A 24,570-nucleotide genomic window follows, 5' to 3' on the forward strand; every position below is an offset into this window, starting at 1 on the left:
CTCTTTCATGGAAAGATTAGGAAATGAGCGTTTCAGTCTGCTGTTTCTGTGCTGGGGTGGAGAGGGAATGATGGATAATGAGAGAGGGAGTTAGCTACCAAGAGTTCTCAGGAACCCATTTGTTTGCTCTACCCTTGTGGGTTTCATGGGTGAAGCCCAGTTGACTTTCAAAGCTAGGTGTTTGGGGTTCCCGTCCTTCAGGTGGAAGTTTTAAAAGTTGAGGTACCGGATATTAGATCCAAACCTCTTAGGGATAAGTTCAGAGTTGTGAGCTCCCTCTCCATTTTATATTGCTTTGCTAGGATGGGGTTTTGGGTGAGATGGTGCCTCAGTCTCTCCCTACCCACTTTTATGTGGGTGGGTTTTTCTCATTGACCCAATGTGTAGGCGTTGCTCAGTGAATTTCTGGTTTTCTTTTAAAGGGATTTGTTCTACACATAGCTGTAGGACAGGTATGTCTGTGGGAGGATGTAAGTTCAGGAGCTTCCTTTGTCACCATCTTGAACTGGAACTGGCCTACACTAAATCTGACAGACACTGCTCAGTCCACATTATATTTGAGCATTCATTAGAGTTGACTTTCCCTTTGGCTGCCATATTGCTCTATCGGTTTTGCTAGCCTTCTGTTGCCATTCTCTTTCTTTCTAGTAAAGAGCCTTAACCTACAACCTATATCACAAGCCATTAAATGCTGACCTTCCTTAGGGAAGGCTCAGTCCTGGATTTCTGAGCTGTTCATTCTGGCAAGCTCATCCATACTCATGATTTCAATCAGCATCTATAAATACACAACTCCCAAATCATATCTCTAACCCCACCCAGGGTCATAAATCCCACTGTCTACTTAACCTCGTCTCTTGGATATCTCAAAGACTGATCAGACTGCACATGTCCAAAAATGAACGCATGATCTTATCACCCATTCCCTTACCCCATTATTTGTCTTACTCTAAAACTAACTCATCAAGGTAATTGCATTCAGCTCTATGGATCATCATTGCACAGTTCCCAGAAAATTCATTCACATAGGCTATAATGTGAATGCTGCCCTCTGGAGTTGAACAATATGGCAACCCTGTTTTTCCAATGTCCCCTCTCAGGAAATAGCAGATCCAACTGCACAAGCCAGACACCTAACAGTCAAAACTGAAAAACATAAAACCCAGGTTCACACTCCTATCTCTCTCTCCTCTAGCTCATCTAGTCACTGACTCTCATTCATTTAACCTCTTAAATTGCCCTTAAATGAATCCTCTTCTTACCTAACCCATCACCAGTACTCCTCTCTAATTCAAGTTACTGTTATCTCTGATCTTAATTACTGCAGTAGATTCCTAATGCTAATTTTAGTAGCTTAAAACGTTTTTTAATATAAATTTATTTTAATTGGAGGCTAATTACTTTACAATATTGTAGTGGTTTTGCTATACACTGACATGAATCCACCATGGGTGTACATGTGTTCCACCTCCCTTCCCATCCTATCCCTCTGGGTCATCCCAGTGCACCAGCCCTGAGCACCCTGTCTCATGCATCAGACCTGGACTGGCAATTCATTTCACATATGATAATATACATGTTTCTATGCCATTCTGCCAAATCATCCCACCCTTGCCCTCTCCCACAGAGTCCAAAAGACTGTCCTATACATCTGTGTCTCTTTTGCTGTCTCGCATATAGGGTTATTGTTACCATCTTTCTAAATTCCAAATATAGGCGTTAGTATACTGTATTGGTGTTTTTCTTTCTGGTTTACTTCACTCTGTATAATAGGCTCCAGTTTCATCCACCTCATTAGAACTGATTCAAATGTATTCTTTTTAATGGCTGAGTGATATTCCATTGTGTATATGTACCAAAGCTTTCTTATCCATTTGTCTGCTGGTGGACATCTATGTTGCTTCCGTGTCTGAGCTATTGTAAACAGTGCTGCGATGAACATTGGGGTACATGTGTCTCTTTCAATTCTGGTTTCCTCAGTGTGTATTCCCAGTAGTGGGATTGCCGGGTCACATGGCAGTTCTATTTCCAGTTTTTTAAGGAATCTCCATACTGTTCTCCATAGTGGTTGTACTAGTTTGCATACCCACCAACATTGTAAGAAGGTTCCCTTTTCTCCACACCCTCTCCAGCATTTATTGCTTGTAGACTTTTGGATAGCAGCCATTCTGACTGGCGTGAAATGGTACCTCATTGTGGTTTTGATTTGCATTTCTCTGATAAAGAGTGATGTTGAGCATCTTTTCATGTGTTTGTTAGCCATCTGTATGTCTTCTTTGGAGAAATGTCTGTTTAGTTCTTTGGCCCATTTTTGACTGGGTCATTTATCTTTCTGGAATTGAGCTGCAGGAGTTGCTTGTATATTTTTGAGATTAATTCTTCGTCAGTTGCTTCATTTGCTATTATTTTCTCCCCTTCTGAAGGCTGTCTTTTCACCTTGCTTATAGTTTCCTTTGTTGTGCAAAAGTTTTTAAGTTTAATTAGGTCCCATTTGTTCATTTTTGCTTTTATTTCCAGTATTCTGGGAGGTGGGTCATAGAGGATTCTGCTGTGATTTATATTGGAGAGTGTTTTGCCTATGTTTTCCTCTAGGAGTTTTATAGTTTCTGGTCTTATGTTTAGCTCTTTAATCCATTTTGAGTTTATTTTTGTATATGGTGTTAGAAAGTGTTCTAGTTTCATTCTTTTACAAGTGGTTGACCAGTTTTCCCAGCACCTTTTGTTAAAGAGATTGTCTTTTCTCCATTGTATATTTTTGCCTCCTTTGTCAAAGATAAGGTGACCATAGGTGCATGGATTTATCTCTGGGCTTTCTATTTTGTTCCATTGATCTACATTTCTGTCTTTATGCCAGTACCATACTGTCTTGATGACTGTGATTATGTAGTAGAGCCTGAAGTCAGGCAGATTGATTCCTCCAGTTCCATTCTTCTTTCTCAAGATTGCTTTGGCTATTCGAGGTTTTTATATTTACATACAAATTGTGAAATTATTTGTTCTAGTTCTGTGAAAAATACCATTCATAGCTTGATAGGGATTGCACTGAATCTATAGATTGCTTTAGGTAGTATACTCATTTTCACTATATTGATTCTTCCAATCCATGAACATGGTATATTTCTCCATCTATTTGTGTCCTCTTTGATTTCTTTCACCAGTGTTTTATAGTTTTCTATATATAGTTTTCTATATATAGGTCTTTTGTTTCTTTAGGTAGATATATTCCTAAGTATTTTATTCTTTTTGTTGTAATGTGATAGCTTAAAATCTTAAGTTTCTTTCCTTAAAATGGGGACTTCTTAACATGACCCACAAAACCTTTTCTGACCTAGCTGCTATCTACTGCTCCAATCTCATCTTGCATCATATTCCCTTCATTTTCTCAGCTTCAGACTTACCAACCTTCTTTCAATCCCTGGCCTTCTCCATACTCTGTTCTATAGCAGGAGCTCTGCACACGCTATTTTCTCTACCTGGGATTGCTTCCTTCCCCTCCTTACCTACTTAACTTTACCAAATCCACTTCCATTTAATTCTTCAAAGTTTAGAATTATTATCTTTTCCTCGTGGTGGCATTTCTTGACCAATTTGCCAGTACTTGGATGCAATCTTAAAAACGACAGAATGATTTCTGTTCGTTTCCATGGCAAACCATTCAGAATTACAGTAATCCAAGTCTATGCCCCAACCAGTAATGCTGAAGAAGCCGAAATTGAACGGTTCTATGAAGACCTCCAAGACCTTTTAGAACTAACACCCAAAAAAGATGTCCTTTTCATTATCGGGGACTGGAATGCAAAAGTAGGAAGTCAAGAAACACCTGGAGTAACAGGCAAATTTGGCCTTGGAGCACGGAATGAAGCAGGGCAAAGGCTAACAGAGTTTTGTCAAGAGAACACACTGGTCATAGCAAACACCCTTTTCCAACAACACAAGAGAAGACTGTACACATGGACATCACCAGATGGTCAACACCGAAATCAGATTGATTATATTCTTTGCAGCCAAAGATGAAGAAGCTCTATACAGTTAGCAAAAACAAGACCAGGAGCTGACTATGGCTCAGATCATGAACTCCTTATTGGCAAATTCAGACTGAAATTGAAGAAAGTAGGGCAAACCACTAGACTATTCAGATATGACCTAAATCAAATCCCTTATGATTATACAGTGGAAGTAAGAAATAGATTTAAGGGACTATATCTGATAGATAGAGTGCCTGATGAACTCTGGATGGAGGTTCATGACATTGTACAGGAGACAGGGACCAAGACCATCCCCATGGAAAAGAAATGCAAAAAAGCAAAATGGCTGTCTGAGGAGGCCTTACAAATAGCTGTGAAAACAAGAGAAGCAAAAAGCAAAGGAAAAAAGGAAAGATTAAGCATCTGAATGCAGAGTTCCAAAGAATAGCTAGGAGAGATAAGAAAGCCTTCCTCAGCTATCAGTGCAAAGAAATAGAGGAAAACAACAGAATAGGAAAAACAAGAGATATTTTCAAGAAAATTAGAGATATCAAGGGAACATTTCATGCAAAGATGGGCTCGTTAAAGGACAGAAATGGTATAGACCTAACAGAAGCAGAAGACATTAAGAAGAGGTGGCAAGAATATACAGAAGAACTGTACAAAAAAGATCTTCATGACGAAGATAATCACGATGGCGTGATCACTCACCTGGAACCAGACATCTTGGAATGTGAAGTCAAATGGGCCTTAGAAAGCATCACTACAAACAAAGCTAGTGGAGGTGATGGAATTCCAATTGAGCTATTTGAAATCCTGGAAGATGATGCTGTAAAAGTACTGCACTCAATATGCCAACAAATTTGGAAAACTCAGCAGTGGCCACAGGACTGGAAAAGGTCAGTCTTCATTCCAATCCCAAAGAAAGGCAATGCCAAAGAATGCTCAAACTACTGCACAGTTGCACTCATCTCACAAGATAGTAAAGTCATGCTCAAAATTCTCCAAGCCAGGCTTCAGCAATATGTGAACCGTGAACTCCCAGATGTTCAAGCAGGTTTTAGAAAAGGCAGAGGCACTAGAGATCAAATTGCCAACATCCGCTGGATCATGGAGAAAGCAAGAGAGTTCCAGAAAAACATCTATTTCTGCTTCATTGACTATGCCAAAGCCTTTGACTGTGTGGATCACAATAAACTGTGGAACATTCTGAAAGAGATGGGAATACCAGACCACCTGACCTGCCTCTTGAGAAACCTGTATGCAGGTCAGGAAGCAACAGTTAGAACTGGACATGGAACAACAGACTGGTTCCAAATAGGAAAAGGAGTACATCAAGGCTGTATATTGTCACCCTGTTTATTTAACTTATATACAGAGTACATCATGAGGAATGCTGGGCTGGAAGAAGCACAAGCGGGAATCAAGAATGCCGGGAGAAATATCCATAACCTCAGATATGCAGATGACACCACCCTTATGGCAGAAAGTGAAGAGGAACTCAAAGGCCTCTTGATGAAAGTGAAAGAGGAGAGTGAAAAGGTTGGCTTGAAGCTCAACATTCAGAAAACAAAGATCATGGCATCTGGTCCCATCACTTCATGGGAAATAGATGGGGAAACAGTGGAAACAGTGTCAGACTTTATTTTTTTGGGCTCCAAAATCACTGCAGATGCTGATTGCATCCAGGAAATTAAAAGACACTTACTCCTTGGAAGGAAAGTTATGACCAACCTAGATAGCATATAAAAAAGCAGAGACATTACTTTGCCAACCAAGGTCCGTCTAGCCAAGGCTATGGTTTTTCCCGTGGTCATGTATGGATGTGAGATTTGGACTGTGAAGAAAGCTGATCGCCGAAAAATTGATGCTTTTGAACTGTGGTGCTGGAGAAGACTCTTGAGAGTCCCTGGGACTGCAGGGAGATCCAACCAGTCTATTCTAAAGGAGATCAATCCTGGGTGTTCATTGGAAGGACTGATGGTAAAGCTGAAACTCCAATACTTTGGCCACCTTATGTGACGAGTTGACTCACTGGAAAAGACTCTGATGCTGGGAGGGATTGGGGGCGGGAGGAGACGGGGACGACAGAGAATGAGATGGCTGGATGGCATCACCGACTCTGTGGACATGAGTTTGAGTGAACTCCGGGAGTTGGTGATGGACAGGGAGGCCTGGCGTGCTGTGATTCATGGAGTCGCAAAGAGTCGGACACGACTGAGCGACTGAACTGAACTGAACTGAACTGATAGTAAGCTTTCATTGCATTACCTCTCCTACTCTGTTTTTATTAGAAGTTCAATTTTATATTTATTTTCTCATTATCTGATTAATGGTTATGTCCCCACTAAAATGTAAGCTCTCTAAGGGTGAAAACTATGTCTGTTTTTACTCATTATTGTTTTATCAGAACCCAGCACAGTACCTGGCATATATCAGATCATTTATTAAATTAGTTAATTAATTTCTAAGAAGGAAATGATTCACTGAAGCTAAATTAAGCTTGTATCCACAGAGGAGGAAGGTCAGACTAAGGAGGCTAGGGACCTGGGAAAAAGTGTAAAATGGCAAACAAATAATTATGCTTTAAAAGGGGACTAAAAACTAAAGTCAAGTACCAGGACACAAAGTAGAAAACAACCCAGTGTTTGGCTTAAGAAATAAATCTACTCTGATGGGAGACACATGAGGTGAAGAGACAAGAGGTCTGGATCCCAGGTGAAAGTGGCATCTATTAAGTGTACATGCACACACACACACACAGCTGACCCTCTTGTACCTCAAATTCAATATGACCAAAAGTAAGCCAACCATATTCACAAATACCCTCTAAAGTGTTCTTACCTATGAATTTCCTATGTCAGTGAATGGTGCTACCATTCTCAGAGTTACCTCATCCCCAAATTTAGGAGAGATCCTTTATTCTAACACATTTCTCAAACCTCACATCTTAATCACCAAGATCACCCAATCTACTAAATATACCTTAGATCTATCCATTTCTCCCCATTTTTATAGCCACTAATCAAGTAAAACTCTCACCATATTTGGTTATTATAAAAACCTCATAAATGGTTTTCTCCCTCCATATTCATGCATTCCACTCATCTATTCTTCACAATACAATCAGAATCATCCTTTGAAAATGAGAATGCTGTGTGACATGTCTGAAACTCCCTCTTGCCTTTATACTAAAATCCACCTTCTATAGCTTGATAAAAGCTGTCTTTTGCACCTTGAACAACCTATGATTCCTCATCCCTAATCACTGAGCATTAGCACCTAAATTCCAGTCACACTGAACTAGTTTTAGTTCCAGAATGTCTGGAGCTGATCTTAAGGTTTTCTTATGCTTCCATGCCTTTGTAATGCATTTCCCTTAGCCTAAAATATTACGCCCACCCTTAGTCTCCTTCTCCACTCTCTAACATTTTTATCTAACTCATACTAATACTCCTAATCCTTGTCATATCTAGCTAACTCTCACCTATCTCAGTTCAAAAGACACCTCCTTTGGAAGGCTTTCCTGACATCTGGCTCCCATAGCACTTTATACTTCCTTCTGTCATGTTCATCAATCACACGGTCTATCTTCCTCTCTGGTCAGCCTCAAACACTAAGAGGTAAACACCATGAGGGGAGAAAAGATGTCTTATAAATCTTATTCATCACAGACAGAGAACAATGGCGTAGCAGCTAGCCATTCAAAAAATATTTGACTAAATTAACAACCAAAATGAGCAACAACTTCTAATGACTTTTCTTTTCTTATTTCAGTCCAAATGCTTACGTGGTTGCAGCTTTCCTCTTTCTCCTGATGCTACTGTTCTTCAGTATTCTCATTTTGAGCTACTTCCATTATATGAGGATTTATAGAAAACATATTTATGAACCACTGCACAAATCTAAAAGAAAAAAAAAGAAAAATTAAGAGAAATGAAAGTCTATTTACAGTAAATGTAGAAGAAGTATGTATATATACTTACATTGAGAGTGTGTTTTGACCAAGAAATATTAAGTATAAGCTCATAGTATTATCAAATTCAAAATCTGAAAATTGTTCTCAAATTATCCCAAACAGGAATATTTTAATATATAATGTATGTTATTAAATTAATCCTTAATGTGTTCACTTTTATCTTAAGATAGTCTATATAGTCTTAAATAACTTAAAAAAAAATTTTTTATAGCTGTGTTCTCTTGCTGTCTCTCGCCTAGCTTCCTTGATTCAGCATTGTGATTTTGAAATTAATCCATGTTTTTGCATGAATCTATAATTCTTTTTATTGGTAAGTGTTCTGTTGTACTGTTGGTTAACTTATTGGTTAACATTTGAGATTTTTTTCTAGGTTTAGACTCTTAGAAATAAAACTGCTATGAATAGTTTTTTATAGATCATTGTGTGGACATAGATTTTAATTTTTCTTGGGGAAATACTTAGGAAATGGTTCATTCATATGATAGATATGTCTTTTTCAGAAACTGACAAACTGTATTCTAAATTTTGTTTTTTGTCAGAGTAAATGAGAGTTTTAGTTTTTAAAAATGTTTAAACTTTATAAACTACCTAAATTTGGCTATTACACTCCTTTCTAACAATGAAAGTAAATTTTTGAAAGTATATAAATGTGTCAAATATTATTTTTCATAAAACTTTTCATATGAACCTTATAAAACTGTAGTTAATTTATGTATAAAAGACTTAATAAGTATGTGAATTTAAATAATCTGTCAAAGATATTTATGAAATATAACTTATAATATTGAAAATAGGAAGCTAATGCTCTAAGTCTTAATTTTAAGTTTTCAAACTTTATTCTGATGCTCAAAATAAGCTTTGTAAGTTGTCCAAACCTGACCACAGCTTTCTAAACAATTAATATTTGAAGAATGGAGCTCCAACTAGAGTAGAATGAAAAAGAAGAGATTGTGTGTGTGTATGTGTGTGTGTGCGTGTGTGTGTGTGTGCTGAAAAGAACTGACTTATGGGGGAAAAGCAGAAGACACATGGTGCTGAGCTTTAGCTGTGCAGGGCCCACCCAGGGGGAAAGTACCCTAGTTCATGTTCTTCATTCCCTCCTTGGACTTTAATTTCATAAACTGGTTCCTTTCCCCTCACCAAATAGTGGGGAAAAGTATTGCCTCATGTGATTGTGGAGGCTAGCTAGACAAGTGTCTGAAAGCCATAGCACAGACATCAGGAGTGGAAGATGAGGAGCAAGATGGGACTTGCTATTTGATTTGATGGGACAAGTCAAAGCTATTTCCACATATAGAATTTCTCATTTTACTAAGATCAGGAACAAGACAGGGATACCTGTTATTCATCACTGTTTTGAAGGTTCTTATATTACAAGAGGAAAATAAAACAACCACTACAAATACAAGGAGAAAGGAGATAATTAATTTCAACAATTAATTATATGCCTAGGAAGCCCAAAATTAGGAACAAGAATTCCTAGCATAGAACCATTGGATGGCTCAATATGAGATAAATATTTAAAATTCAATACCTTTTCCCTATAATATTTATATAACAGTTTAACATTTAGCAATAGAAATAATAAAAATTATTCATTGTAGTGATAAGTTACACAGAATTAAATTTAACATGAAAGGTATATGCCATACATGAAAAACATCTTTAAAGGCTTTATTGAAAGGGGTTTTGAAACAAGATCTGATAGAAATGTTTGATGGAAAAAAGAAAGAAAATAATCCAATTTAAAATGACCAAAAGATATAGTCATTTCACAGAAGAGCATATTCAAATAGCCAATAAACACATTAAAAACTATTTTTTACTGTGTAGTATGTCCCAGAAACTGTCCCAATGATTTATCTAATACTCTTCAACCATACTGTGTGATGGGAACTATTATTATCCCATTATAGAGACAAGGAAACTGGCACAGAGAGGGTAAATAATTTTTCTAAGGTCACACAGCTGGTAAGTGAAGTCTCAGGCAGACCAGCTCCAAATCAGGTACTTATCCACCAAGGATGCTCAATCACACCAGCAGTCAGATATAAACCAAAGTTAAAATGAGGTTACTTTTCTTGCCTGATGGCAAAAACTCAGAAGGGTAACACTTTTGGGAAGGAATGAGAATCAGGGATGAGAAAAAAAAAATTCTGCATTTCTGATGGAAAAGTGAATTTTTAAAGCTTTTTTGGAAAACAATCTAGCAAGATCAATTAAAAATATTAATCCTCTTGGACCCACTCTTAGAAATTAGAAGTTTATCCATAAGCTAGGAGGACCAACATATACATACAATCAAATAGTTTTATAAACGTGCTGTGCTAGTTGCTCATTCATGTCTGAGTCTTTGCGAGCCTGTGGACTGTAGCCCGCCAGGCTCCTCTGTCCATGGGGATTCTCCAGACAAGAATACTGGAGTAGGTAGCCATGCCCGCCTCAGTTTCATATACATCTATGTGTGTATATATATATATATGTATGTATATACACACACACATATATATACACAGATTTATATATATATATACACACACACATATATATGCACAGAATTTTATATATATATATATATATACATACACATACATATACAGAACACTAGAGGGAGAATTAATGTCTGTCAGCAGGCAAACGGTTGAATAAATGATTGTTCATTGACCATATTGATCAGTGTGTTGATTTAGACGATTTTCTGCAAGATTTCGTTAAATGAGAAAAGCAAGCAGCAGGGAAGTCTTTCCAGTATGATCCCATTATATAAATGAAACAAAAGTTCTGATATGAGAACACAGGAAAAGGTATGGAAAGATACACAGCATTTTGTGTACATCGTGTGCATATGTATGTCTGTACACTGTGGGAGGGGGAGAAGGGATGTATCAAGAGATGTAGAAAGGGAAGATATAAAAACTCTCATAACTGGGGAAGAAGAAAAACAACAGAAAAATAGCACGGAAATTTTTTTCTTTATGTAAAATGATGTGTCTGCATAAAGACAAATGAAAGAGTGACTGTCAACAAACTAAGACCCGGTGCAGCCAAATAAATAAAAATAAATATTAAAAAGAAGAGAAAGACAGAGATTGGAGATGGGGGCGTGCTGAGAGAGTAGCTCAGCTCACAAAGGGCAAAGGGAGTGTTTCGAGTAAGAGGTGAAATGAACCAGTAGTTTGAGCCCTCAGTAGGAGGTGTTATGATGTGCTTAATGAAGAGCGCCTGCCTCTCCCCACACCTGTAGTTTGTTCAACTGGGTTACAGGAGAGGAAGGCCACAGAGAGGAAGAGAAACAAAGCAGCTGGGTACACCAAAAAAGAATTTTGGAACTTTGTCCACAACCTGAGGACAGTCATGCACACAGCACTTACTGTCACTCAACACTGCCTGGCAATTCAACACTATTTCCCTAGTATATTTGTATTCCCTAATTAATACCTTCTCTTTCTTCAAATTCCCTATGTCTCACCCCTCCCTAATTCTCCAGTGATCATCTTGCCTCTTATTCATTGATGAAAACAAATCAGAAAATAACTGCCCTCATTTGTCTTCTATACCTTCCATACCATCATATGCATCTTATATGCTGTCAGTACAGATAAAGCATAGCTCCTACTAAAGGCCAGCCCCTCATTTATGCATTGGATCTCTTCCCTTTGTTACCTTACCCACGGAAATCCCCCCTCTCCTACATCATAAATTTCTCTCTTTTTACATACAAGTGTACTTTGGTATTTGACATCATGGATGTCTAAAAGGTATCGCCAACTTAAATGAACAAACCGTAAGTTTTAATTTCCCTCTTCCTCACCTATTCTTCCCAGAGTGAGCTCCGGGAGTTGGTGATGGACAGGGAGGCCTGGCGTGCTGTGATTCATGGGGTCGCAGAGAGTCGGACACGACTGAGCGACTGATCTGATCTGATCTGATCATATCTTTTAAATGGCACCATCATCCACACAACTTTTGAAGTCAAAAATCTGGAAATTATCCTAGAGTATTCTCTAACAAACTTAACATCCAATCCATTAGCAAGTCCTGTAGACTCTACTTCCAAAACATTCCAAGTTAATTTCTTAGATGTTCCTCACTACCCCCAATATCGAAGCCACCTTTTGGCATGCACTTGTGAAATAGCTTCCTAATTGGTTGAAACAATTAGTTTTGTTGTTCCTTTTGTCTCCTGATATTTGTAGGGTTGATTTTTTGTCATTCAGATCTGACCTTAATCTGGTTTCGGTATTGACCATGGTGATGTCCAGATGGTCAATACCGAAATCAGATTGATTATACTCTTTGCAGCCAAAGATGGAGAATTTCTACACAGTCAGCCAAAACAAGACTGGGAGCTGATTGTGGCTCAGATCATGAACTTCTTATTGCCAAATTCAGACTGAAATTGAAGAAAGTAGGGAAAACCACTAGACATTCAGGTAAGACCTAAATCAAATCCCTTATGATTATACAGTGGAAGTGACAAATAGATTCAAGGGACTACATCTGATAGAGTGCCTGAAAAACTATGGACAGAGGTTCATAACAATGTACATGAAGCAGAGATCAAGACCATCCCCAAGAAAAAGAAAGGCAAAAAGGCAAAATGGTTGTCTGAGGAGGCTTACAAATAGTTGAGAAAAGAAAAGACATGAAAGGCAAAGGAGAAAAGGAAAAATATATCCATTTGAATTCAGAGTTCCAAAGACTATCGAGAAGCAATATGAAAGCCTTCCTCAGTGGTCAGTGCAAAGAAATAGAGGAAAACAATAGAATGGGAAAGATTAGACATCTCTTCAAGAAAATGAGAGATACCAAGGGAACAGTTCATGCAAAGATAGGCACAATAAAGGACAGAAATGTTATGGACCTAACAGAAGCAGAAGGTATTAAGAAGAGGTAGCAAGAATACACAGAAGAGCTATACAAAAAAATCTTCATGACCCAAATAACCACAATGGTGTGCTCACCCAGCTAGAGTCAGACATCCTGGAATGCGAAGTCAAGTGGGCCTTAGGAAGCATCACTACGAACAAAGCTAGTGGAGGTGATGGAATTCCAGTTGAGCTATTTCAAATCCTGAAAGATAATGCTGTGAAAGTGCTGCACTCAATATGCCAGCAAATTTGGAAAACTCAGCAGTGGCCACAGGACTGGAAAAGGTCAGTTTTCATTCCAATCCCAAAGAAAGACAATGCCAAAGAATGTTCAAACTACCACACAATTTCACTCATCGCACACACTAGCAAAATAATGCTCAAAATTCTCCAAGCCAGGCTTCAACAGTACGTGAACCGTGAACTTCCAGATGTTCAAGCTGGATTTTGAAAAAGCAGAGGAACCAGAGATTAAATTGCCAACATCTGTTGGATCATTGAGAAAGCACAAGAGTTCTAGAAAAGCATCTATTTCTGCTTTACTGACTATGCCAAAGCCTTTGACTGTGTGGACCACAAAAAACTGTGGAAAATTCTTCAAGAGATGGGACTACCAAACCACCTGACCTGCCTCCTGAGGAATCAGTATGCAGGTCAAGAAGCAACAATTAGAACTGGACATGGAACAACAGACTGGTTCCAAATAGGGAAAGGAGTACATCAAGGCTGCATATTGTCACCCTGTTTATTCAATTTATTATTCAGAGTACATCATGTGAAATGCTGGGCTGGATGAAACACAAGCTGGAATGAAGATTGCCAGGAGAAATATCAATAACCTCAGATATGCAGATGACACCACCCTTATGGCAGAAAGTGAAGAAGAACTATAGAGCCTCTTGATGAAAGTAAAAGAGGAGAGTGAAAAAGTTGGCTTAAAACTCAATATTCAGAAAACTAAGATCATTGCATCCAGTCCCATCACTTCATGGCAAATAGATGGGGAAATAATTGAAACAGTGAGAAACTTTTTTGGGCTCATAATCACTGCAGGTGGTGACTGCAGCCATGAAATTAAAAGATGCTTGCCCCTTCACACATTGGAGAAGGAAATGGCAACCCACTTCAGTGTTCTTGCCTGGAGAATCCCAGGGACGGGGGAGCCTGGTGGGCTTCCGTCTATGGGGTCACACAGAGTCGGACACGACTGAAGTGACTTAGCAGCAGCAGCCCCTTGGAAGAAAAACTATGACCAACCTAGACAGCATATTAAAAAGCAGAGACATTACTTTGCCAATAAAGTTCAGTCTAGTCAAAGCTATGGTTTTCCCAATAGTCATGTATGGATGTGAGAGTTGGACTATAAAGAAAGCTGAGAGCCAAAGAATTGGTGCTTTTGAACTGTGGTGTTGGAGAAGATGCTTGAGAATCTCTTGGACTGCAAGGAGATCCAGTCCATCCTAAAGGAAATCAGTCCTGAATATTCATTGGAAGGACTGATACTGAAGCTGAAGCTCCAATACTTTGGCTAACTGATGTGAAGAACTGACTCATTTGAAAAGCCCCTGATGCTGGGAAAGATTGAAGGTGGGAGGAAAACCAGACAGAAGATGAGCTGGTTGGACGGCATCACCGACTGGATGTACATGAGTTTCCAGGAGCTGGTGGTGGACAGGGAGGGAAGCCTGGCATGCTGCAGTCCATAGGGTCGCAAAGAGTTGGACAGGACTGAGCAACTGAAGTGAACTCAATTCTGAGCTTAAACCTCAGCAGCTTAAGGAGACCTTCCCACTGCAGCCAATTTAAGGTTACTGTCAGTCACCTCATCCTATTTTAACTCTCTACAACGCATATTTTGCTAGTCCTCCCTATTGTTTACTCCATACTCCCCAGGGCCTACATCACTGCCTGGCAAAGGGCAGGTACACAACAAATATTTTTTGAATGAGTGTAAAAGCACCTACTGTGTCCCAGGGTTGTGTTAATCTGTGAGTACTGTGCTGTCTTCCCATTTCAGCAGGATAGTTTCATAAAATGTAAAATTCCACATTGAGAATTAACTGGATGCATGTTATACCCCTTCTCCTGCCACCTTCCTCTATTTTTCTCCCCTTGCAAAATAAAGAAAAATAGTGAGGAGGGACTTGGAAAACAGGGTCATCAATGTGGTCTTTTGCCACATTCGTAAGGTTTCATCGAGCTCAACGCGACAGAAACCAATCGCAACAGTAACGGATGAAAGAAGCAGATGGACAACCTCAGGACCCACAAGGACGGACGGCAAGGCTAGGGCGCACACCGCAAGCACTACATGCTGGGAACTGTAGTCTCCGGGCTAGGCCTGGCCAGCAGGACCCGGCCCCCGCAGCATGCTGGGAACTGTAGTCGACGGCTGGAAACGCCACCGCAAGGAAGGACCGCAATTGAGACTCCGCCTCTGCGCAGCCTCATTGCATGCTGGGAATTGTAGTCTTTCTGCGAACACAGTCCTCCCGGGCGGAAAAGCACCAAGGTTGCGCCATCTTAGGTGCGAGTGCGGCAGTGGAGGCTAGAGCGCAGGCGGGCCCAGCCCCGGCCGCCCCGCCCCCGGGAGCCCGGCGCCCGCCCCTTGCTCGGGCCCCGCCTTCCCCCACGTGTCTGGCGCCGGGGGAGGTGCTTGAGCCGGAGCGGGCCGCCAGCGCTCCGGCCCCGTAGGCGCAGAGGGTCCTGTCGGCGGCGCCTGGGAGCGACTGGCTTCCCGATGCTTCCGCCCTGGCTCCCGCCGGCCGGGCTGTGCGCTTAGGGCCCGGCTCCGGCCCCCTGAGGCGTCCGCGTGGGTGAGAGCGGCTTCGGCCCCGCGGAACGGAGCGGCTGGAGCGCGAGGCGGCGGCCGCCGGGAAGAGGATGGGGGCGAACCAGTTAGTGGTGCTCAACGTGTACGACATGGTGAGTACGGCGCCGGCGCCCGAGCCCGGCCCGGCCGGCAGTCTCTCGCCGGCGGGTTCGGACCCGGTCCCTCGCGTTTCCAGCCTGGCGTCGCCGCCCCCCGCGCGGTTCACCGGGGTTGGGGGAGGGGACTAGTATTTTTTAATCCCTGCAAACGTCTACGCGCTTGTTAGCTTTTCCCGGTCTGCCCCGGGGCTTTGGCCAAGACTCGGTTCGCCTCGAACCTCCCTCGTGCCCCGACTGGCCTGGACCCTGGCCTGGGCCCGACCTTCTGGCCGACGAGCAGTGTCCTTTCCACGAAGCTTGGGTCGCGGGTCGGACTTGCCACTCCATCACCGGAACTCCGGGGCAGCCCCGCTTCTCCCACCCCAGTTGCCCGCTCTGCCGAAGCAGCCCGTCTTCAAAAACTCCCAAGCCCCTCCAAGTCCAGAAAGTCACCGCTTGTCGACGCCAGTGCGAGAGTCTCTTTAAAGGTGAACAGGAGCCAACACACCCTAGCCTCCAAGGCAACCTCATTAAAATGAATGAGGCTAAAATTTATCAAGAAAATAGCCCAGCTGAATTATTTAGGGGTCCTTGGGGGTTCCTGAATTCTGGAGGTCTCTTACCAGGTGATGCAACAGGTATCTGACGTGGTCGCAGGAGAGGGACGAGAAGAACGGGTTTGTTGTGTCATCTAACTTTTGGAGTACTGCGAGCACACAGAAATGAGTCCAAACGTTGGTTTGCGTTATAATCGCCATTGAAATAACCGATACACAGTTACTGTTGTAGTTAGATGCATGCTTGGGTTTGTTTGCTTTCGGTTGATTAGTTTTTGTTTTATAAGAGGTCACCTCCACTTGAGATGTTTAAAATTTCGTAAGTGGATTGACAAGTGAAAAAGTCCCCAGCATTGTTTTTGTTGGCTTAACGATGAAGAAGAGCCAAAATACTGGAGGTCAGGAGTCTTGGTTCTCACTCACAGATCTAAACTTTATGTTCCCTTGTATTGTTTTTAAGTTTTTAAATTTACACTGTAACCTCTTGGGTAAGAAGGAGTTCCTATGCCTCGATCTGGGAATTAATTTGAGAAGGCCATAGAGACTGCTTGGGACCTGAGGAGAGTACTCCGTTGAATTTGCATATAAACTTGGAGGTGAAAGAAGATAGGTTAGTATACTGAGAAAAATGGAGTATGATAGGAAAAAGTTCCAGAGAGGAATAATCAGAACCAGAGATTTTAAAAGAGCATGGTACTTTGTAAAGTCTTTGGCCTGTGTCACTGGTTAAGAAATAATTCTCTAGATTTAAACTTTTTGTGGATAGCTGTGGAAGCCTTTATTTTTCAAGAATTTTATTGACCTTTTATTGTTTCGGCCCGGTCCCCCGTCAGTGATCTGAATTTGGTTTCTTATTTATTCATGCAGATAGTTACACACCATCCCTCAGGATATATTCTGTTCTTGAGAGTACAGTACACTTTTTCTTCTAGATTGTTAAACCTCTTTATAAATTAGGATTTTGCAGTGGCCAGAGGACCAGTTTCATTGCCTAAAAGAAATCTGTAAAAGTAGAGGAAGAGAGCATTTTGCTTTTTTAACAAAACTGGAGATACATTCTTTGACTTAAAATGGGCTTCTTTACACTTTAGGTAGTCTATGAATAACAGAAATCCTTGCTATGTGGTAAACTTAGGAAAAGCTAGAGATGATTCTCAAACCAGTATGTTTTGAAGGGAGGTTCTGAAAGATCTTTAAAATGTTAACTAGTTCTGAAAGATCTTTAAAATGTTAACTGGATAACAAAAATATTATTCTTCATATAGCTTTTGTGAAGTAGGTAGTTACAAAGCAAATAGAGAAAAGGGTACCTGCCCAGAGAGCTACAAATAGGATCTAGAATTTCTAGACCACAGTTTGTTTCGTTATTTTTTCTACTGAATAGTTCCTGTGTTTATTTCTTATATATTGCTTTTTCCTGTCAACAGGAGAAGCACGTGAATGTTTATCAGAAATGGTAAATAGCTGAGTTACTAGACTGCTAATAAACTTGAGTTTATATGTTCTCCTGAGGGGTTTTGTCCTGTAAGTGTCTTACGTCACTAACTCAGCAACCTACAATTATTTAGTTAGGACCCTGTAGAAGTCACAAAAATGAATTTATTATGCTTTTTTCTTTAAGGAATTTAGAGTGTCATAAGGGAGGTACACGTACACCAGTGGTAACAATTCAGAACAATGCCATGGTTTTGATGAGAGCTGAACAAGATGTCAAGAAGACCGTGTTCTTGTAGGATCATGGAATGCTGAAAAATAAAGAGGGAAAACCCTGAAGAATGGGGAGGATTTCCGCAGACAAGGAACAGTCAGTGCGAACAGACTGGCAGGAGCAGGAAAGCACAGGTTGGGTTTGGAAAATCCAGTGTAGCTAGAGTGTAGGAGGCATGAAAGGAGACAAAACTTTCAGTTTGGCTAGAATTTTTATTAGTTTGGGGCTGAGGGGATGGTCTGTGAGCCAGGGTTAACCATTTAAAGTTTTCAAGGTGAGGAGCAGTGTGGTTGGGGTTATGTTTTAGAATCAAGACCAGTGGATTGAGGTATAAATTTGTAGCTATTATACTTATCTTTCTCAAGTCAGTTTTGGTTTTTGAAGCATCTTTGCTTGATGTCAAGGGCAAATTCCTTTTATCTTTGGTAGTACTTCCTATTCATCATAAATGCCTTTGATGAGGATTGCTGTGGTCTGTCAGTACAGGCCTGGTACATCAGCTGCCTATCTAGTCTAGACTTTGTAAACATGAAAATCAGCCTTTGATTTGTGCTTACAGTCACTGTTCATAGGGACCTCTTGTGGTGTATCCTTGTTCCTCTTTCTCTGTGAGACTGTTGCCTGCTCTAGTTGACTGTGTTTTTCCTGTTCAGTAGATTGGGAGCTGCTGATCATTTCTTTTCTTCCATAACTCTGTCACATATATTTTGGGAATGAGGTTATTCACATATTGCTAATTTACTGGCATACATAGTAAAGCAAGTGATTCAGGTTAGTTTCAATTGCTGGGCCAGTCTCTGGCATAGTCACTTGTGCACAAGGTCTTCCTTTGTCATATAGATCCAGATTTTGTGCTGTTAAATGAATTTTTAGAAATCAAAAATATGCAGTATTATAATGATGTTTGTAGATTTCATTCTATAAACAATTTTCTTCCCGATTTTTAAATAGTATCTGTACATCTTCAGAGTCATAGACACTTTCTAGGAGTCTTCAGATGAAGAAGTTTTTGTCTGGATTCCATTCCTTTGACCCTCCTCACCCCATTGTACTTGTCCAAGAGTGTGAGGCCATTCAGGTATGACAGGATCTGACTTCCCGCACATCTGTAAATCTAATTCAGTCTTCTTCAAAGAGTTTCAGACTCACCTGAATATACTTTTCACCTAAGTGATTCTATAGTATCTTTAAATCAACATGTCCAGGAACAAACATTTTCCCTTTTCTCCTTTCCTGACCTCAGGCCCCTCCCCCTTTCTCTAGCCAACCCTCCCTCCTACACGCAAGCACACATTTCTTGTGTTGTAATTTTATCTCGATAACTAGCACCTTCCTCTGCTCAGTTTCCCAAGCCAACACCTTGAGAGTAAAACTTAAATTCCTTTTTATTACAAACCCTTCAAACCCTTCCTGTCTATTAGTTTGGTTAATTTTATCTGGAAGTAAGAGAGAGCTTGACGATCGGTGGCTTAAACTGGAAGGATCCTTAATCCAGAGATTAAACAGTCCCTATACTAGTTGAGCAACTCAGCGAAGTCAGCAAGGACCAAGATTTTTTCATCTTTTCACTCGACTGTCCTCGGCATGTTGGCTTTTGCTCCTGCATTGTCGCCTCATCATTGACACATGACTGTCATGCACCACTGTGTCCTCAGTCACTGAGCTGTGAAGACAGGTAAGCAGGACCTTTCTCACTTGCACCTCTCCTTTTAATCATAGAAGGGAAAGACTTTGCCAGAGCCACCTTCCTTTCCTGAGAGATTGTCCAGAGTTGGCTCACAGTGGCTGTGATGAAGCTGAGGAGAAGGGTGTGTGGCTTTTCCAGCCTTTGTGGTGAGTTGCGAGTAGGCGGGTAGCTGGGAACCTATGATGTCTATCACATGCTTCACTTTCTGAATATTCTTTCAATTAGTTATCTTATCCCCATTTCCACTATTGCTTCTCAAGTTCAGGCCCTCATTATCTTATGAGTTTCAGTCTCAAATATTACTTCATTTTAATCCGTCTTTCCTTCTGTGACCAAAGTAATCTTCCTGAAACATAAATGATTGGTGCCATTCCTCTGCTTAAAATTCAGCTGTAAGATAAAGTCTAATAACTAAGGCCTTTTTTGGTGCACCTGACTATTAAAAAAGCCTTTCCTACCAGTCCCCTGCTACCACCCCTCCACCTAATATTCACTCCTTATGCTCACACAATGAAATTTTTAAGTTATCCAAATAGGCTATACTGTAACCAGTATCTTTTACACATGCTGATCCTTCTGTGTGGAGTGTCCAATTCCAATGTTGCTCAGCTATTAATACAACCCCTGTTCCTTCTGACTGTAGCTTAGCCTTTACTCATCAGACTTGCTTTAACTTCTGGACCCTAGCTGTACTTTCTACATGTCTCAATAACTGCATGCATTCTCATTCTGCCCATCCCACTAGACTGCAAGTTACTTGATTGTTGTTGTTTGGTCGCCCAGTTGTGTCCAACTCTTTGCGACCCCATGGACTGAAGCATGCCAGGCCTCTCTGTCCCTCACCACCTCCTGAAGTTTGCCCAAGTTCATGTCCATTGCATCGGTGATGCCATCCAGCCATCTCATCCTCTGACGCCCTCTTCTCCTTCTGCCCTCAAGCTTTCCCAGCACCATAGACTTTTCCAGTGTGTCAGCTTTTTGCATCAGATGACCAAAATAATGGAGTTTCAGCTTCAGCATGAGTCCTTCCAGTGAGTATTCAGGGTTGATTTCCCTTAAGATTGACTGGTTTGATCTCCTTGCGTCCAAGGGACTCTCAGGCGTGTTCTCCAGCACCACAGTTCAAAGGCATCAATTCTTCGGCACTCAGCCTTCTTTATGGTCCAATCTCAATCTTCCGTGACCACTGGGAAGTTCATTGCCTTGACATACGGACCTTTGTCGACAGAGTAATGTCTCTGCTTTTTAACACGCTGTCTAGCTTTGTCATAGCTTTCCTGCCAGGAAGAGAATGTCTTCTGATTTCAGGGCTGCAGTCACCATCTGCAGTGATTTTAGAGCCCAACAAGAGGAAATCTGTGACTACTTCCACCTTTTCCCCTTCTAGTTGCCATGTAGTAATGGGGCCGGATGCATGATCTTAGTTTTCTTAATATTTGGTTTTAAGCCAGCTCTTTCTCCTCCTTTACCCTCATCAAGAGGCTCTTTAGTTCTCTTCGCTCTCTGCCTTTCGGGTGGTATCCTCCTCATATCGAGGTTGTTGATGTTTCTCACGCCTGTTTTGATTCCAGCTTGTAACTCATCCAGCCTGGCATTTCTCAGTGTATAGATTAAACAAACATGGTCTCTACTGTTTATGTCCTTTATTGTGCCCATCTTTGGGCACAATGTTCCCTTGATATCTCCAATTTTCCTGAAGACATCTCTAGTCTTTCCCCTTCTGTTGTTTTCTTCTAGTTTTATACATTGTTCATTGAAGAAGGCCTTCTTGTCTCTCCGTGCTGTTCTTAGGAACTGCGTTTAGTTGGATATACCTTTCCCTTTCTCCCTTGCTTTTCACTTCTTTTATTTCTTTGGCTATTTGTAAAGCCTTCTCAGATAATCACTTTGCCTTCTTGCTTTTCTTTTTCTTTGGGATGGTTTTGTTTGCTGTCTCCTGTACAGTATTACAGACCTCCGTCCATAGTTCTTCAGGTACTCTGTCTACAAGATCTAATCCCTTGAATCTATTCATTAACCGTCACTGCATATTCATAGGGGATCTGATCTAAGTCATACCTGGCCGACCTAGTGGTTTTCTCTGCTTTCTTTAGGCCTGAATTTTGCTATGAGAAGCTGATGATCTGAGCCACAGTCAGCTCCAGGCTTCTTCATCTTTGGCTACAAAGAATGTAATCAGTTTGATTTCAGTATTGGCCATTTGGTGATGTCCATATGTAAAGTCGTCTCTTGTGTTGTTGAAAAAGGATATTTTCTATGACCAATACATTTTGTTGGCAAAATTCAGTTAGCCTTTACCCTGCTTCATTTTGTTTTCCAAGGCCACACTTGCTTGTTATTTCTATATCTTTTGACTTCCTACTTTTGCATTCCAATCCCCATTGAATAGAACATCTTTTTTAGTGTTAGTTTTAGGAGGTCTTCTGGGTCTTCATAGAACTGATCAGCTTCTTTGGCGGCATCAGTGGCAGGGGCATAGACTTGATTGCTGTAAAGTTGAATGGCTTGTCTTGAAAACGAACCAAGATCATCCTGTCATTTTTGAAGTGGCACCCAAGTACTGCATTTAGGACTCTTTTGTTGATTATAAGGTCTACTCCATTTCTTCTGTGGGGTTCTTGCCCACAGTAGTAGATATAATGATCATCTGAATTAAATTCTATTCCCGTCCATTTTAGTTTGATGTGGACTAAAGATGTCGATGTTTTTTCTTTCCATCTCTGCTTGACCACATCCAATTTATCTTGATTCATGGACCTAACATTCCAGGTTCCTATGCAATACCATTTTTTGCAGCATCGGATTTTATTTTCATCACCAGACACATCCATAACTGAGCATCGTTTCCACTTTGGCCCAGCCGCTTCATTCTCTCTGGGCTGTTAGTACCCAGTAGCATATTGGACCCCTTCAGACCTGGAGGACTCACCCTTAGGTGTCATATCTTTTTGTCCTTTGTGCAGTTCATGAGGTTCTAATGGAGTGGTTTGCCATTCCCACCTCCAGTGGATTATGTTTCATCTGAACTCTTCGTTAGGATCCGTCCATCTTGGGTGGCCCTATTCGGCATGGCTCATAGCTTCATCGAGTAATGCTAGTCCCTTTGCCACAGTAAGGCAGTGATCCGTGAAGGGGAAATTACTTGATAGCATTGTACTGTCACCAGTGTTTAGAACAGGGCCTGTAACCAGAAAGTGTTCTGTAAGTAATATTTACTAAATGAATGGGATTTTAACTAGGCAGTTTTATTAGGAATGGTGCCAGTACGTAAATGGTATGAAAAAGTCATCTGATCCCTCTTCTCCTGTGTCAAAATGCCTGTTTCTGGGTTTTTTTTTCCCCCTGTACTTTTACTTAGTTTATTGTAGGATTTTAGCTTTATTGTTGGAATTGGGTGACCAAGAAGGGGAATAGGATAGGAAAAAATATCAATTATTGTTCTTTGGCATAGCTTTTTTTGGGGGGAGGGGGTTGTTTTAAACACTGTGGAACTACACTGAAGAAATGTTCTTAACTGGTTTATGCTTTGAACTTGGGTGTTAGTCACTCCTTGGAAGATAATCCGTCCAAAAACATTGTCAGTATCTGATTAATAGGAACTAGTCTTAATAGGAACTAATTCCTGATTAATAGGAACTGGTTAATTAGGAACTAGTCTTAATTTTCTTGTCCCAAGCATGCTTCTTGGACCAGTGACTCTCCTACCACTTGTTCTAAAAACAGTGACCCACAGGTCTAGCTTTAAAAAAAAAAAAAGGACAGTCATAAGTCTGCCCTCTTATGTTATCCCTAACAGTATCTGCTCTTCCTTTTTCCTCCTTTTTTTTTTTGGGGGGGGTAGTATGTAAAAGAATCCAGTGCCTCTATATATTTGTTTTATATTCCCACAATAACAAATTGCCCCAAACTTAGTGGTTTACGATGGTGCAGATTTATTCCCTCACACTTGCGTAGGTCAGATGTCCGGGTGGACTAGGCTGGTTCCTCTCCTCTGGGTCTCACAAGGTTTGAAAGCAGGTTGTCAGCTGGCCTCGGCTACAGGAACAAATCTGCTGCCAAGCCTGTTAGAGTGTTAGGAAAATTCAGTTTCCTGCAGTTGTAGGGATGAGGTCCCATTCCTTGCTGTTGTGTCAGCCAGGCCCCTCTCAGATGCTTAAAGCCTCTTACATTCCTCCCCTGCATCCCTCATCTTCAAACCGGCACTAATGCATTGAGTCCTTGTCACACTTTAGATAACTCTGGCCTCCCCTTCTGCCACATCGATTCCACGTCCATCCAGAGGAAGTTCTCTGCTTATATGGGCTTTTATAAATAGATGAGACCTACCTATCTTGAAGTCTGTAACTTTACTTCTGAAAGTCCCTTTGTCATGTAACATAGCATATTCACAGGTTCTGTAGACCAGGATCTAGACATCTTAAGAAGTCATTCTGCCTACCACACCATCTGTGAAAGACATTTTGTAAACCCCAAAATGTTCAGTGTTCCCTTTCAGCAGTCCTTTTGACTTGCCATGGAATAAATGCTAACCTAGTAACTTAAAATGGAAACTCTGATGTTCGGTCATCCCCCAGTATCCTTGGGGGAATCGGTTCCAGGCCCCACCCCAGATACCGAAATCTGCAGATGCTCAGATCCCATAGTTGGCCCTCCCTGTGCACAGATGCAGAAGCTGGATTCAAAGGCTGACTGTATTTATTGGGAAAAATAAAGTCTACATTTCAGGTGTTCCCGTGTTGTTAAAGAGTCAAACATATTCAAAAAGTAAACTATGGAAGCTTTTTATGACAAGTGCTCAGATATTAAGGGTCCAAGCATGTTAATGACTACAGACCCTTCAAACTACAGTGGTGCAGTGTATATCAATCCCAAGGTCACATGATGAGGGATAAA

At 40.9% G+C, this 24,570-nt stretch overlaps 2 protein-coding genes across 2 annotated transcripts in view; both read left to right on the plus strand.

Moving 5' to 3' along the window:
• The window catches only part of CATSPERE (catsper channel auxiliary subunit epsilon), a 144,610-nt gene extending 136,714 nt beyond the window's left edge, over positions 1 to 7,896 (plus strand). The window contains exon 22 of the mRNA XM_055418841.2: positions 7,743 to 7,896. Coding sequence (XP_055274816.1) covers positions 7,743 to 7,896 — 154 coding nt within the window. The remainder of the gene's footprint in view (positions 1 to 7,742) is intronic.
• A 7,550-nt stretch (positions 7,897 to 15,446) lies between these two features.
• Positions 15,447 to 24,570, plus strand: part of DESI2 (desumoylating isopeptidase 2) — a 47,446-nt gene continuing 38,322 nt past the window's right edge. The window contains exon 1 of the mRNA XM_055419727.2: positions 15,447 to 15,740. Within this exon, the coding sequence (XP_055275702.1) occupies positions 15,699 to 15,740 (42 nt within the window). The 5' untranslated portion in view covers positions 15,447 to 15,698. The remainder of the gene's footprint in view (positions 15,741 to 24,570) is intronic.

This window comes from Moschus berezovskii, chromosome 17, assembly GCF_049115385.1.
Source record: "Moschus berezovskii isolate FMDL1 chromosome 17, NW_MosBer_1.0, whole genome shotgun sequence".
In the NCBI taxonomy this organism is placed as follows: Eukaryota; Metazoa; Chordata; class Mammalia; order Artiodactyla; family Moschidae; genus Moschus; species Moschus berezovskii.